At 32.6% G+C, this 17,126-nt stretch overlaps 1 protein-coding gene across 1 annotated transcript; it reads right to left on the bottom strand.

The window, feature by feature from the left end:
- Positions 1-873: 873 nt before the first annotated feature.
- LOC146904032 (uncharacterized) lies at positions 874-14,281 on the bottom strand. The gene is made up of 5 exons (XM_085728065.1): positions 14,110-14,281; positions 13,669-13,981; positions 13,465-13,600; positions 6,229-6,832; positions 874-1,650 (listed from the first exon to the last, which is right to left on the bottom strand). Exons 1-5 carry the CDS (start codon positions 14,218-14,220, stop codon positions 1,201-1,203), a joined length of 1,614 nt encoding a protein of 537 aa, XP_085584191.1. The 5' UTR covers positions 14,221-14,281; the 3' UTR covers positions 874-1,200.
- Between the last annotated feature and the right edge of the window lie 2,845 nt (positions 14,282-17,126).

Raw genomic sequence — 17,126 nt, forward strand, 5'->3', positions numbered from 1 at the left:
CCACAAATAGAGAGATGCATATGAAAAGGTTTTTTAGCCATTTTGTAAGTATGTGTAAAAATTTTGAGATGTGAAAAATTATGAATGAAGATGAGGTATTTATAAGGTGAATTTTGTAAAAATAACCGTTATTGTTACCGTTAAAAACACTGTTCATTAACGTTGGAAAATGAGAAAAATATTTTAAGTATTAAATATCATCTAAATTAGGACACATGAGCAGTATAGAAAAACACAATACAACATATATGATAAATAAATATATATGATAATCACATTAAATATTATTTATCTACCTCATGAATCAATATTGTAAATGGGATTTTAGACCTCCATTAAATATAAAAGTTAGATGGGGTTTTAGACCTCCATAAAGCATAAAAGTAAAATTAGATTATATGGGGTTCTTAAACCTCCATAAAACATAAAAGTAAAATTAGATTATATGGGGTTCTTAAACCTCCATAAAACATAAAAGTAAAATTAGATTAGATGGGGTTCTTAAACCTCCAATAAGCATGAAAATAAAAATTAGATTAGATGGGGTTTTTAAACCTCCAGCAGACATGAAAATAAAAATTAGATTAGATGGGGTTTTTAAACCTCCAATAATAATAATAACAATAATAGCCACTCTTAGTTATAAATCACTTAACAAATTGTCAGTTTTCTATAACCGGGGCATATAATAATAATATTAAAACAATAATGATAAATGATATACATAGCAATATTAAGTAATGATATTAAAATGATGAGCATAGATAACCTACCTAGTAGTAGTGTAAACTTCTTATAGAAACAATCGTGCTGATAACGTGTTATAAAATATAGATCGATGACTGTTATGAAAATATAAATGAGAGAAAGAGAGAAATGAAGATAGTAGTAATATTTTCTTCTTAATTCCTTGTATTACAATGCTCCCTATTTATAGGGAGAAAAGGAGCAATAATTTGGGATAGTGATAGTGGGATTTGGGATAGTGGGGGAAAAGCAATGGAAAGAAGGTGGGTGGGACATCCACCATCAATTATTTCATAACAAATAGGTCTTTTTTTTTTTTTGACAAGAATATATATAATATATAATAGGTCTTAATCTTAATAAGATACAACTTTATTGCCATACATCTTTTACCTCTACTATCCCACTAACTTCAACTTTATTATACATTCATTTAGACACTACATAAAATCTTTAGACACAAAAGGCAAAGAGTGAAGTTCCACCCACACGCCTTGGATATCCTAGCGACACATTATATCCATGACCAACATAAATACATCCATTACTAATTGACATACCTCCATAAACATTAGCTCCAGTTTCATATGACCATACAATTTTTCCATTTTTAGCATTAAGTGCATAAATGTGTCCTAATTTATCCATAGATCCAGCAAAAACAACATCATTTGCAACACTAACTGGGCCATTAGCACTACTATTGCTAGGGTTAGCTGTAGTCCATATTATTTCCCCATTCATAGCATCCATTCCCACCCATCCTCCAGCTGTTGTACTCATATTTGTTGGTAATAGTTTGAAATTTTTGGCATCTGAATTTGCAATGTTGGTATAAACTCTTTTTTCATCAGTTGATGCGCCAAATATTCCACCTCCAGCTTGTCCACTAGGTCCTGCTTCCTGCAATGTTTTGAGCTCATAATTAAGTTAGCTATGGCATTCAATACCATGTTCAATTGATTATCAATTAGAGCAACTTTTCTATATTTTTTGTGATTTTTATAAACATAGTAATAATAGTTATACTAATAGCAATAGTCGTAGTAACAAATAAAAAAAGTAATCCAAATATATTTTTGGGCAAAATATTATGAGTTAGTCCAAAATACTCTAAGATTGTAAAATGATCAAAAGAAATAATTAAACTAAGATACTCATATATATATATATATATATATATATATATATATATATATCATAAGATTTTATTCTTATATGTTAACACTTCTTGTCAAGCAAACCTTACTAAGTTGTTACAAATATACCCTTTAATGTTGAAAAATATAAAACATGGCTGTTATACCCTAATTTTGGACCTAAAAATACTTGTTCAATTCTTCTTTTCTTGCATTTTAAGTCATTTGAACTGTCCCTGATCAATTACTTCTTTCTCTGCATTTTATTTCAATGTTATTTGCAAAATTCACATAGAAGGGCATTTTAGTCATTTCCTATGTCAAAACTCTGTTCAAATCTTAAAAATTGTCTCTGAGTCTTTCAAATTGGTTTAAATAAACTTTTGTTTCAATTCTCTATTAAAAATCCATTTTAAAATTGCGTCTGAGTCATTTTTTTAGTCGTTTTAGCCTTAGGGGCATTTTGGTCATTTCACACGAAATTTCGGCAGAGAGAGGTTACTTTAAAGTACCTCATTTAGGCCATTGGTTCATTTTAGTCCGTTTTGTCAATTTTAATCGTTTCGCTTTACGTTATTTTCCATTTACCAATTTTAAATTCATTTTTTTATTTTTATTTTTCGTTTTAGTCCTCAAGATTTCTAAAATTGCATTTCAGTCCTTTAGACTTTCAAAATTGCACTTTAGTCCCTTTTCATTTTTTTATTATTTAGGTTTTAGTCCTTCCAGGTCAAACTTTTATTTTAGGTCAATTGCAATTAAGTCCTTTTGTCCAGTTTATTTTTTTTTTTGTCCTTTTTAGTTATTTGCAGATTGGTCCATGAACTTTCAAAAATTGCAGAAAAAGCCCTCAAGTCATAAACTCAGCAAGGCCGAAGCCAACTAAGCCTAAGTCCACATGTCAGCAATTCTTTGGTCCAACATCACACTTGGCAGCCTATAAATAGGCCACATCATTCAATGCAGTGACAGAACCATTCCAAACGCGCCAACTCATCAAAGATCACCAAAAACACCATTCCACATTCTCTCTCCAAAATCAGAGATCAAATCCAGAAAATCAACAAGAACATGAAGAACAGTTCGAAACCCTAGAATCCCCAGAACCAAAATTCATCATAAAATTGAAGCAATTCACTTCAGTTCTCAGTGATTCTTTGCATAATCATCATCATCGAACCGTTCTCCTTGCAATTCCAGCGAGAATTCGTCAACCACAGGGACGAATTCATCACGATCACAAAGAGAACTTGGAGTTGAGAAGAAGAAGGATTGAAGCAACTTTGAATCGGAGAACTTCGCGTTGAGAAGAAGAAAAATCAAAACCAGCAACAACAGAGAGGATTTCACCGATTTATTTTCGGTGAAAAGAAGATTCAAAGAAACTCACCGATTCAAAGAAGATTTCAAGTTCTCCGACGTGATTCTTGTTCCAAATCTCCGATTAAAACTGAGGTATCATCGTTCTCCTCTCTCTCTTTCTTTTGAAAAAGTTTTCTCCGATTCAAAAAGTGTAGATCTAGGTTTTATTTGAGAGTTCTTAAGAAAAAGAGTTACATATTCTAAGAGAGGAGAGAGAGACGAAGAGAACGATATAAAAAAATGCAAGATCGGTTAAGTTTTGACTCTCCGGTGACGGAAACCGTCGCCGGCAACCGTACCGGAGAAATCTTTCTCGTCGGAGAAGAAGAAGAGAATTGCAGAGCTTCTCTCTCTAAGAGAGGTTTAGTGAGAGAAAGGAGAGTGTGGAATGGGGAAGAAACCGGTTTATTTGTATATATAGAACGTAAACCGGACCGGTTCACGTGGACCAGTCCGGTTTACCCTTGGTTCAGCCTTTTCCTTGATCTTGACCGTTTAACTCACTTGATGATGACGTGTGCGGCGCAGATTTGCCTGTTCAGTGTGCCTGCTTTCCCTTACCATGATCTGCGTGTTTTTAGCCCTTAGATCTAGGGTTTTGGTGGTGTTGGATCAATCCAACGCCTCTGAGGCACTTGGATGATCCAGACCCAGCATTAGCCTTGGGCTTGGGCCTTTATTTCGTTGCAGCTTCATTGTTTCTTGTTTTTTCACTATTCTGACACTGTGTTTTGATTTTTACACCACTGCCTTGCCTAAAAATTCTAGTAAGAATTCCTAAAATATTTCTATGTGCTCTTGACCATTTTCTTGATATTTTTGTGATGTTGTTACATGTTAAAACCTGATGGAAAATATGTGTGATATTTCTTGTTGATTGTTTACCTTTTTTAAAAAAAAAATTTTGTGAAGTTTTACATGTTCTTGATCCTAAAATTTTGCTATGATATATCGTTTCTTGATATATGAATTTACAATGTATATGTCTCTGGTTTGGTGCTGTTCTTCATTGTTTTGTGATTTGGTTTGTGAATTTCTTGTTTTACAAGTTAGGTGAATACTTTAGCATGTGAATAAAGTGTAAAATAGGCCTATGAATGTGTCATGATGTCTTGGCTTGGTTCTTGTCTTTGATTCTCATGATTATAATAGAAATAAAACCTTTGGAAAATGTCATAATATGAGAATTAAAAGACTATAGCACTTGCCTCATTATTGTGATGAATTCTTAGGTATATTTTACTACTTTTTGTTAAGTTTGGTTATCTCTTTTATGGTTGTTTTGGGTTGTTTTACTAAGCAAATTTTACTTACTTACATTTCATTTTATGCCTTAATCTACTAACATTTTCATTGCATGTTTCATTCAATCATGAGCATTCCATACTTCATCTCCTCCTTCACTCTTATTTTTTACATTTTAAGCTTCACCAAAATTAGAATGTAAAGTTTAGGAAATATTGTAATATTTTTTTTTCTTTTTCTTATGCAATTTAAATTCTTGCAAGACCATAGAATGTATCTAGGCCAATGATGTAAAGGACAATGGACTCTAATAATGTACACCGACACAAGCACCGACACATGCACACACCTCACTTTAGATATAGCTAGAATATGCATGTTTAGATGTATGTTTAGGATTGTATGTTTAGATGAATGTTTAGGCTTTATACTTAGAAAAATCATTTTCCAAAAAATATGAACAATATCACTCAAACCATTTTCTTAATAAACCTTGGGATCAAAATCCCATTGAATTTTTCCTTTCTTTTTCTTAATCAAATTTCAATAAACTTTAATCATACTTAGACCACATTTTGCAAATAACTAATCAAACCTCACATTTTCCAAATCTTATGCCCTTGAGGCCTCTCTCTCTCATTCTTAAAAATTCCAATTTTCAAACTTAAAATCAACCAACAAAAACAAAAAATATTTTTTGGAAGAGAACTACGGTGGATTTGATCCCTTAAACGGGTACGTAGGCAAGGAACAAGATTCCTTCAATTCAAATAAAACAAAAACTCAAACACATTCTTCTCCCTCCAATTCTTCATATAGCAAACTTTAGGTGTAAATATTACTTTTAAATAGCATTTAAAAACAAAGCGCGCGCGTAGAAATTAAAGACGGTTCCTATAGGATACTATAGTCGTTATGGGTGCCTAACACCTTCCCGTAGCGAAAACAACTCCCGGACCTCGATTCTCAAGGGTTTTGCTTACTTTTTCCCTTCCCAAGAAAAAATAAGATATCACCGGTTGAAAAGGTTCAAACGTAATCAATGTTTGACACCCGAAAACCAAGATAAAACAATGGCATACTAAGACCTAAAAAATATTTGCGAAAACAAAAGACCTAGAAAATATATAGGAGGTTAGGAACATGATTATTTTCTCTTTAGAATCTTCGGAAGTATAAGAGATTGTAGATGAGGTTAAATCTACCTCTTGGAGATGGTTTCTTGCTAGGAAAAAAAAGGGCGGTCTTGCTCGAATTAAGTATGGTTCTTGAACCCTCTTCCAACCTTAACATCATAAGCAAGAAGATTGATTCATGGGGTAGAGTACCCCTTGTATTTTTTTCCGGCTTGTAGATTAAGTACTCTATGTACTTTCCATTATCGAATAAAATCTCGTCGTTCAAAATAAAATAAAATAAAAGAACTAAAAAAGACCAAGTGGAAAATAATTTGAACCTCTAAAAGTGTTTGTAAGTTTGATTCCTAGAAACTTCGTACTAGACTAGCAGTTGTAGAGAAGCTCAAACTAGAAAAAGCCACAACTTGAAGGTGTATATTTATAACGAATTGAAATGATAGTTCATTGCCAATAACTGCAATTGAAATCCTAACAAAAACTAAAACTTAAGGTGGTGTCATGAACATATCAACATCAATATCAATCGTTAATATTGCATTGAACTTTTAAAAATGACAAATAAGTAGAAACAAAAAATCAGTTAAAACGGATATTACCGTAAACCATTGAAGGGTTCCATTGTCGCGATCCAATGCCCATGCAAATCCACTTTTCTGAACAGCAACAACAATATCTTTCTTAGTTCCATTTACACATGTAGTTAACATCATTGGTGCCTCTCCAAAATCTGCATCTGGTGTAGGACCTTGAGGTGGACAATTAGGAAGTGAAGCATTTTTACATGCAACAAACCATACATCTAGACCTCCTAATTGTTGGTACCATTTAAAATTACCATTGTCCAAATCTAGGGCCAAGATTGAATTTGAGTGATTTTCTGGTTCAACACACTTGTCTTGTTCTATAGGAGCAGTTTCATTATTTTGTCTTTCTTGACATTCAAGTATGTTTTCTGGGGCAGAATAGAGATTTCCAGTAGCAATATAGACATGTCTTCTATAAACATCAATGGAAGGACTACTTCCCCAAATGGCAGCTCCAGCATATCCTCCTATCTTTCCATTATTGTCTGGTAACATATAGGTTTTCCATAAGATAGTACCAGTTTGAGCATCAAGTTTTACAAGACTTCCACGAAATATGCAACAATCTTCAATGGCTACACCTTCTTCTAGTGAAGATGTTCCAACGTAGTAACTCCTATATGTTGAGGTTTTAGAATAAGTTACTAGATATACAAGGGCCATGAAAGAAAAAAGGAATGAATGATAGTCCCCAACTTGAATGGTGAGTGAGGTTAGATATATTCTTCAAATGTTTACTATTTTTTATAATAATCTAAAAAGAATATATTAATCATAAGTATTTTCTTCTTGGTGTTTATTATCAAAGAGAGAAAATGAATGAATCTCTTGTTTTTCATTAATTGTAATGTGATCAATACAATGTTATTTATACAAAAGTAGAGTTGTATGCTAAGAAGCGTAAGCTAGCAACTAGAGGAACAAAGCTCTAAATGATAACTTGCTCAGCAAGTTGTCTCTATAACAGAGATGGAGAAGCTAAACTGTAATAGTCCCCCTCAAGTTGGAGGTTTATATATGTCAACTAAACCCAACTTGATCAATAGAGAACTGAATGGCTGAGGAAGTAAAGATTTTGTAAAAAAATCTGCAAGTTGATTTTGGGATGAAACTGGAAGAAGCTTCATGATTCCTGCAGCAAGCTTCTCTCTAACAATATGACAGTCAATCTCCAAATGCTTGGTTCTCTCATGAAAGACTGGATTAGCTGATATATGAAGTGCACTTTGATTGTCACAATACAAGACAGGAACCCTAGTGCATGAAATCTGCAGATCCTTCAAGAGATACAACAACCATTGAAGCTCACATGTAGCTGCTCCAAGTGCCCTATACTCAGCCTCAGAGGAAGATCTAGAAACTGTGAGTTGTTTCTTAGTTCTCCATGAGATCAATGAGTCTCCAAGGAAGAAACATTGTCCAGAAATGGACCTTCTAGTGTCTCTGCAACCTGCCCAGTCAGCATCTGAGTATCCCTGTATGTAAGGAAGTGATGATCTTGGAAAATAGAGACCTTTGCCAGGGCATGTCTTGAGGTATTTGAGCACTCTTAAGGCTGCATTATAATGTGTTTGGGTTGGCTGAGACAAGAACTGGCTCAATTGCTGGGTAATGAAAGTAATGTCAGGTCTGGTGGCATTCAAATACAAGAGTCTACCAACAAGCCTTCTATATGCAGGAATGTCTGTAAATGGAGGAGAATCATCATGATAGAGCTTAATGGATGGATCTGAAGGAGTGGCCACAGGTTTAGAGTCCAAGAAACCTGTATCAGATAGCAGATCCAAGCAGTATTTCCTTTGACATAATGAGATACCCAGTTTTGAATGAGCAACTTCCAAACCCAGGAAATATTTGAGCTGTCCCAAATCCTTGATTTTGAATGAATTGTGAAGAATGTTTTTAATGAAAACAAATTCATCCAAAGAGTTACCAGCTAGTATGATGTCATCTACATATACTAGTAATGCAGTGAACTGATGAGTGCTATGTTTGATGAATAAAGAATGATCTGCTGCAGCTTGTTTATAACCATGACTAAGTAACAGAGATGCCAGTTTTTCATACCATTTCCTACTAGCCTGTTTGAGTCCATATAAGGATTTAAGAAGCTTGCAGCACTGATTAGGCTTATTGGTGGCAACACCTGGGGGAATGTCCATGTACACATCTTCTTGGAGATCCCCATGCAGAAAAGCATTGTTCACATCCAGTTGGTGAAGATGCCAATTGTTCAATGAGGCTAGAGCTAAAACTAATCTGATGGTGGTGTGCTTGGCTACAGGTGAGTAGGTGTCAAAGTAGTCTAAACCTTCTACTTGATTGTAGCCCTTAGCAACAAGTCTAGCCTTGTATCTCTCAATAGTGCCATCTGCATGATGTTTGACTTTATAAATCCACCTACAGCCTATAGGTTTAGCATTTGGGGGTAAATCAATGATTTTCCAAGTTCCAGTATTTTCAAGTGCAGTGAGCTCAACTTGCATAGCTTTCCTCCAACATTCAAACTTATTTGCCTCAGTGTAGGATTTAGGTTCAGTATGAGCATGAAGAGACAAAATGAAATGAGAATGAGGATTAGAAATATTATGATATGAAACAAAATTGCAAATAGAATTCAAGTGATTAGCAGATGCAGATGCAGATGCTTTATTGGAACAGACAAAATCCTTCAAGTAGGAAGGAGTGGTTTTATTTCTGGAAGAATGTCTAATTAAAGGAGGAATAGGTGCATCAGAAATAGGATGAGATGCAGGAGTGGTGTGAGAAACAATGTCAGTGGAAGAAGATGGAAGATTGGTATCACAGTCAGGTGGAATGGAAGAAGATGATGGAATGGATGTGAAATATTCCCAATCATGACTCTTAAAAGAGGGATTTGATTTGTAAGGTAAAATACATTCATGAAAAACTACATGTCTGGAAATGAAAAGTTCTCTGGTGTGTAAATCATACAAAATGTAACCCTTGAAACCTGATTTGTATCCTAAGAAAACAGACTTTCTGGCTCTAGTTTCAAGTTTAGTTCTATGACTTTGAATGGATGAAGCATAACAAAGACAACCAAAGACCTTAAAATCAGTAGCATCAGGTGGAGTATTATAAAGTAAATGGTATGGAGACTGATTTTGAAGAACAGGAGTTGGAACCCTATTGATCAAATAGACAGCATGAAGGAAAGCATAAGACCAAAAAGACAAAGGCAGTTTAGATTGGTAAAGTAAGGCTCTGCCTATGTTTAATATATGTTGATGCTTTCTTTCAACTCTCCCATTTTGTTGGGGAGTTTCAACACATGACCTTTGGTGCAAAATTCCTTTGGAAGCATAAAAGTCATTGAGGAGAAATTCAGAACCATTGTCAGTTCTGATGATTTTAGGTGTGACATGAAACTGGTTATCAATCATAGCAACAAAGTTTTTGACATGAAGGGGAACTTCAGCTTTAGATTTTAGTAAAATGATCCACAGAAATCTAGTGTGATCATCAACAATGGTGAGAAAATATTTGTGTCCATGAATAGAATGAATTGCAAGAGGACCCCATATGTCAAAATGAAGCAACTGAAAGTTATTATCAGCATGTGAAATACTATGAGAGAAAGGCAATTTCTTATGTCTAGCAAAATGACAAATGTCACATGCAGCTTTATTATCAACAATAATAGTGGGATACAAATGAGTCATATATGAGAGTCTCTGATTGGACAAATGTCCAAGCCTGAAATGCCACAATGCAGATTCAGGTATCCTAGAGTTATCAAAGACACTTTGAGACTTAGAAATACTAGAATCAGAGATATTACAAGCACTATGTGCCACTTTATTTGGTAAAGACTGAAAACTATGAGGAAGTTGCAGCTTCTGATTGTCAAACTGCATAGACAACTTGTAAAGACCATCTGACTTATTACCCAAACCAATCATCCTCTGTGATGTCACATCCTGTATAATACAACTATTAGAACCAAAATTGACACTACAAGATAAAGATTCAGAGAGTTTTGAAACAGAAATGAGATTAACTTTGAATTCAGGAGAGTACAAAACATGAGTCAGATACAAATGAGGAGTAAAATGGACAGTTCCAGCATAATGCACATATAGAGAAGTACCATTAGGAAGGGTAACAAGAACAGGTTTGATTTTGTAAAATGAGGTAAAGTGAGTTTTAGAGAAACATATGTGATCATTAGCTCCTGAATCTATAATCCAGACAGGCATGGAATTCATATGAAGAGAACAAGAAAAAGCACTATGTATACCTGACTGGTAGGTAGCAAGAGGAATGGATTGAGAAGAAGTAATTTGATTTGAAGTAGAGGCAGAAGGAGGCACAGAAGGGGCTACAGCTGCAGGCAATAAAGTTGCTTGTTGAAGTAGGCTCACAAGGTGCTCATATCTGTCTTGAGAAATACTGAAACCTGAATCACCATTCCCCTGCTCAATGTTACTTGTATTTCCAGTTTCAACTGTAACATTGTTAGTAGATCCATGAGAGAGAGTATTAGAGTTTGGTGGTTTATTTGAATTTGGGAATCCATGCTTCAAGTAGCATGTGTCTATGGTGTGATTAGTTCTATTGCAAAAGGTGCAATGCCTAGAAGAATTCTTCTGGTTACCATAATGACCTCTACCACGACCATAAGGCTTCTTAGAGTCAGTAGCATTGATCAAAGCATTGGATTCTTCAGTAGGAAGAGGAAGTATAGGTGCATTATTACTCTCTTCCTGAATCACCAAGGAATATACTCTGTTTAAAGAAGGAAGAGGATCCATGAGCAAGATCTGAGTCTTGACAACAGAAAATTGTTCATTCAAACCAACAAGGAACTGCATGATTTGATCTTCAACACGGTATTCATGAGCAAGAGTTGAAGATTCACAACGGCATTGGTGAAGACATGAGCACTTTGGAAGAGGCCTATGTGAATTAAGTTCTTCCCAAAGTGCACGCATTTCAGTAAAATATTCTGAAACCGTTTTTGTTCCTTGCTTGAGGTTGTTAATGGAAGAACGAAGAGTAGAAATTCTGATCCTATCAGCTTTGGAGAATCTCTCTTTCAGATCCTCCCAAACTTCTGATGCATAATCATAGAAAACAATCGTTTGAGCTATGGATTCAGAAACTGAATTGATAATCCATGAGTGTATCAGATGATTGCACCGTTCCCACGTGCTCTGTTCAAATCCAGAGCATCTGGTTGTGGAAGAACGCCATTGATGAAGGCGAGTTTGTTCTTCGCTCCCAAGGCACGCTTCATGGAACGACTCCACGCTAAGTAATTGGAGCCATTGAGCTTAGGGATGATAGTAACCGAATTTGGACCTTCGCTCGGATGAACATAGAAAACCGATTCAACATCTGGTTGATTCGGTGCAGCTTGAATGATGATAGGTGCTTGACGAGGAGGCATAGTGCGTAAAACGCAAAATCAAGATGAAGAGAATGCGTAAAACGCAGAAATTGAAGAAATTGAAGAAGAATTCACCGATTGAAGCAAAGAAGAAGAAGAACAAAGAAGCTAAGAGAAAAAGCTTCAGTGAGCAACAATGGCGAAAAGCAGAGAAGAATCAAAGGTTGAAGATGAAGATTGGAGCGGAAGCAACCGTAACAGAAAACGGTTAGGATCGAAACTTCTCTCTCAAGAGAGAGAAATCTGATACCATATTATCAAAGAGAGAAAATGAATGAATCTCTTGTTTTTCATTAATTGTAATGTGATCAATACAATGTTATTTATACAAAAGTAGAGTTGTATGCTAAGAAGCGTAAGCTAGCAACTAGAGGAACAAAGCTCTAAATGATAACTTGCTCAGCAAGTTGTCTCTATAACAGAGATGGAGAAGCTAAACTGTAATAGTGTTTGGTTTCTTTTTTTTTTTGGTAGTAAGTTGTTTGGCTTCTACAAACAAGGTAAAAGATATGCAGTTTTTAAGGAAGACAACGATTTATTGTATCAACCCTTCGATTTCTAAGAAAAAGAGGGTTTGGTAATCCAGAATTCAGTTGTGAGTGAGATAAGTAAATTTTGATCAATAAATGTTTCTTTCAGAAATTAAACTCGGTGCTTCTGAACAATCTGAACAATCTGTTATTTAGTGGAGACTTGAAGGCAATGAATGAAACTTCCATTTAAATATTATTTTCTTTTCAAAATTCATGCAAAAGACAATTAAGAAAATCATGAAGAAGCAACATTATTAAAATTAGACTAAAGATCAAATCAGCGAGACATCTGAATTATAACTCAATGAGTTTAACCACGTAGCTGCAATTAAACTGGAGCACAAAAAATAAGTTAAAAACCATGGTTAAATATGTTTTTGCTCTCCATAAATATTCTAACTTTTCATTTTAGTCTCTCTAAAAATTTCTTCGATTTTTAGTTCATCAAAATTTTTCTATCGCCATTTTTAGTCTCTGCTTTTAGGTCAACTCATGTGTACCATTTAAAATTTTAAATGTGATTTTATAGAAATGTTTATAGCAGTATAAAAAGCTCTCTAAAAAAATATAGTTTTTATTTAACAAAACATGAATTACATATGAACTTTTAAGCGCACAAAATATAAAATTCATATTTAATTTATCCCTTGTTAAAAAAAACTAAATTTTTGCAAGAGATAGTTCTATAATTTACTAAACATGACTACTAAAAAAATTCAAAATTTTCAACGATACACATGAGTAGACTTAAAAGAAGAGATCAAAAAGAGTGATGAAATTTTTTTGGAGGACTAAAAATCGAAGAAATTTTTAGTTGAAATAAAAATTAGAATATTTATAGGGATCAAAATATATTTAACCCTAAAATATATTTAAAAAGTCTCAATTAATATAAAAAAAAACTAGTTGAACCAACTATGGTTCAAGCAATTCAACTCAACTATGGTTCAAATAAATTACGATATAATGAAGATCAAACCAATCGATAAACTAGCCGGTGCAACCAATTCAACTACGGTTCAATTAAATTACGATATAATGAAGATCAAACCAATCGATAAACTAGCCGGTTCAACCAATTCAACTCCGGTTCAATTAAATTACGATATAATCAAGATCAACCCAATCGATAAACTAGCCGGTTCAACCAATTCAACTAGGGTTCAATTAAATTACGATACAATCAAGATCAAACCAATCGATAAACTAGCCGATCTTAGTTCAACCAGTTGAACCAGCTAAATCTGATTTTTAAAATATTAGAAAGAAGATCAAGAGAGCAAGAGTAATTGTGCTAACCCATTATAATAAGTTCCAGACATGGTTATAACTCCTGCAGGATGATTATCCAAATGAGTCAACCAAACAAGCTCACCAGTTCTCCTTTCAAGACCAATAACAACAGCAGGTCCATAAATTCCAACAATCAATAAATCTTTGCCTTTAAACCAATAGCCACAGTTGGAGTTGCTTTAGCCACAGTTTTTTTATTCCTTTCAAGACCAATAGCCACAGTTGGAGTTGCTCTAGCCACTGACCAATTTACAGCTTTGATAATTCCAGTTGCATTTAAACCTGTCAATTCCTCCAAATTTTGCTTCCAAACAAGTGATCCATCAATTTGTTTAATTGCATATATGTTACCATTCCAGCTTGGAAAATAAATGGTACCATTATATATTGTTGGTGTTGCTGTAATATCTTTGCCTGCATTGAATTTCCACTTTAAGCTTAGGTTAGAAACCGTTTCTGGATTAATCTTGTGTTCATTGTATGCATACCTTCTATTGAATAAATCTCCACCATGGTTTATCCACTAATTAACAAGAAATTAATCAGTAGCAAACATATTAGATTATTACAAAATCTAGAGGTACTTAACTTAAAAAAAAAAAAAAAATAAACTCAAGGAATATTAAATTTTGGGAAGTAACTATATCTTACATCTGATTGTAAGCTTGAAGCAAAAACTAGTACCACATGAACACAAAACATAAGCAAACAAAGGATAGTGTTTATCATCCTGAATTTTTGCGGTAACTTGGAATTTAGCATAAAGATGGTGTGACAATTAGTAAGATAATTGCTTAGGAAATTGATTACAAATAATGACTATATATATAGATATATATATATATATATATATATATATATATATATACACAAATTTTTTTCGGTGACAAATAACTCATGAATAGAGAAATGATATTTGCATTGTGACAATTTGAAAACAACTCTCTCATACTTATATTATGTTTTTACTCAATCTCTATTGCTTTAATTTTCGTGTCAATACCTACATTTCTTTGTATATATTTGGTTATCATATAAGTTGTTCGAAAAATAATTATTCAAATAACATACATCTATAAATAAGGGCAATCAGATATGGGTATTTGACTTCAAATTCACATTTCTAATATTATAAAATACTGACGTAACATTATCTTCGCATTTTTATCTTGATATAAATATCGTTTTTTTTACCAAACATAAATATAATTCGTATTCATTTACTTTTTTTTTTTTTGAAAACTCAATATTCGTATTCATTTACTATCGTTAAGGCGGACATCAACATTTTGTCAACACAAAAAGGCAGCCTTTAACGTGTTCGTTTTTCTGCTATTCTATTGAGTTTGTTAGTATGCTTATTTTATTGTGTTTGGTTATAGAATTTTTTGGAATATACCACCATTAAATAGGTATTTGAATTATATTGTTTTTGTTAATATTATAAAGATTTAAGAGATTTTTAATTGAAGATTTAAATATTATCATACAAAAGATAATATTGAAATTAAAATAATTTTAATGAAGAATATAATTGAAAGATAAAATAGCAACATCAAATCAAGTATTTCAATAGGTATATATAAAAAGAATAATGCTACATGTAGCGACAACTAGATGACAACTAATTTCACGAGGCTTCACGAATGTGTATTTTACTCACATAACACCACCACCACCATGATTGCCATGAAATCCGGTATTACATTATTAAAATTGTTTTGCAATATTTACTTATATTTAAGGCAGCGCTGATATAAAAATGAATAAGTCAATTGTTAGCTATCATTTTTTCTTTTTCATATATTAATCTTCGGTTTCTCAGGGGAAATATATCATAGTAATCTAAAGTTCGGCCGAAAATTGTTTCCACGAAAAATCTAATCAAAAGTTCTTCTCTTAAACGATTCATCTTAAGAGGAGTTCATTAACCACTTCAATTCAATCATTAGTTCAATTGTTAACTAATAATTATCCTATCCAAACAACAACAACTTTTGAACAATATATCATATTTTAATTATAATGTTTTATGGTGATGTATGACATCGGAATTTAAATTTCTCTAATGTTATGTATCTTGCGTATTAGAAAAACTGTTATGGACTGAATAATTACACGTATATGAATCAATATAGTGTTAGGTTGATCTATATGTAGATAGAATAAAGGTTGTGACTATTAGTAACTAGCATAACTAACCTAACGGTCACTAGCATAGAAATAGGAAATTGTATAATTGATTGATAACTAACTTAGATTTTTTCTTGCAAAAAAATAAAAAATTAACTTAGACTTTTGTGTTTAACTAACTTTGACTTTTTGTTTTTTTTGACATATTTTATTAATTAGTTTGTTAGATGAATATTTTACCCATTCGTTTCAGTTTAAACTCAGGACATCCAACTTATTTTCCCTAACTCAAATCAGTTGAGCTATCCAACCTCTATAACTAACTTAGACTAGTTTAAATCCCTATATATGGTTCTCTTATACGAGAAATTCTGAGGAGAACTCTCACCTAACATGTCATTCATCTATATAATATAAATTTACGACCTGTTTCAAGTCCTTATATGGAAATGATTTTCTATTCTTTTGGTGCTGACAAGTGTTACTCTTCCTTTAATATGTTAGTGTTTTTCTCAATCGCCATGTGGCACCTTGAGCCAAACCAAGCAATTTGGTGAGTTTGACAATTAATGAGATGACAGTGTTTTGTTTCATTTTGAGATTTTATTTTAGGTAATGATAATAATAATTATATTATAATGATAATCATAGTAATAATATTAATGATTTTGTTTCCAATTTCAAATGTATGACTTTTAAAAAAAAAAAGTTGGACCAAAATTTATGTTTAATTTCGTAGTAATTTTTTTTAGGAAGAATATGATGATAATAATGATAATAGTTTTGTTAGAAAAAAAGTAATAACAATAATAATAAAAATATGTATGGTATGCTTTTGTGATACCAGTATATGTTATGCTTTTGTAATAATTAAGTTTCCAAATTACAATAAAAAAAAAACGTCTTTCTTTTATTGTTAGTTATATTAGGAATATAATTTTACAATAAAACATATTATTTTTTTCTTTTTTGAGGAAACATTAAAACATATTATTGTTAGTTATATTAGGAATATATTTTTGTTATGATTAATTAAAATAGAAATGTATTGCTTAATGATAGTAGCGTATTTTTAATAAAAAAAATTAAAATACATTGCTTAATGGCTAAGATAGGACCTTAAATACAATTGGTTAAGCTAAATGTTGTAATTTTACGAAATTACACAGTAAAATCTAATATAAATTAGGGGCTAGCCAATTCTCCACATCACAACTCCAATTGTCTTTTTATTTTTATTTTTTTGTTGAAAAAATACAGTTTTTATTTTCTCAACTCTTTCTTTGAATCAAATAGGGCACTCACTTAATGAATTGTCACCGATATCTCTCATTCAAAAAAAGAAATTTCGAGTATCATTGTTCGATTCATGTGATTACAGTGTTCTTTTAATTGCTTATCTTTTTATGTTTTTTTTTTGTGTTTTTTATTTTATTTTTTTGAAAAAGTTATGTTTTTATTTTATCATTTTTTTATTGAATCAAACATGACACTCATTTATTGAATCGTTCCTGATATCTCACATTAAAAAAAAA

This window comes from Medicago sativa, chromosome 7 (assembly GCF_051527215.1).
Source record: "Medicago sativa cultivar Bolivia chromosome 7, Bolivia_mono, whole genome shotgun sequence".
Lineage (NCBI taxonomy): Eukaryota > Viridiplantae > Streptophyta > Magnoliopsida > Fabales > Fabaceae > Medicago > Medicago sativa.

Bases quoted from the DNA above. Each gene is read 5' to 3' on its own strand.
- LOC146904032 (XM_085728065.1), bottom strand. From the start codon at position 14,220: ATGCTAAATTCCAAGTTACCGCAAAAATTCAGGATGATAAACACTATC. The intron at 13,982-14,109 runs GTAAGATATAGT...CTTGTTAATTAG, and splicing joins CTTCAAGCTTACAATCAGAT to TGGATAAACCATGGTGGAGA. The intron at 6,833-13,464 runs GTTAGCACAATT...CTCAACATATAG, and splicing joins TCTGGAACTTATTATAATGG to GAGTTACTACGTTGGAACAT.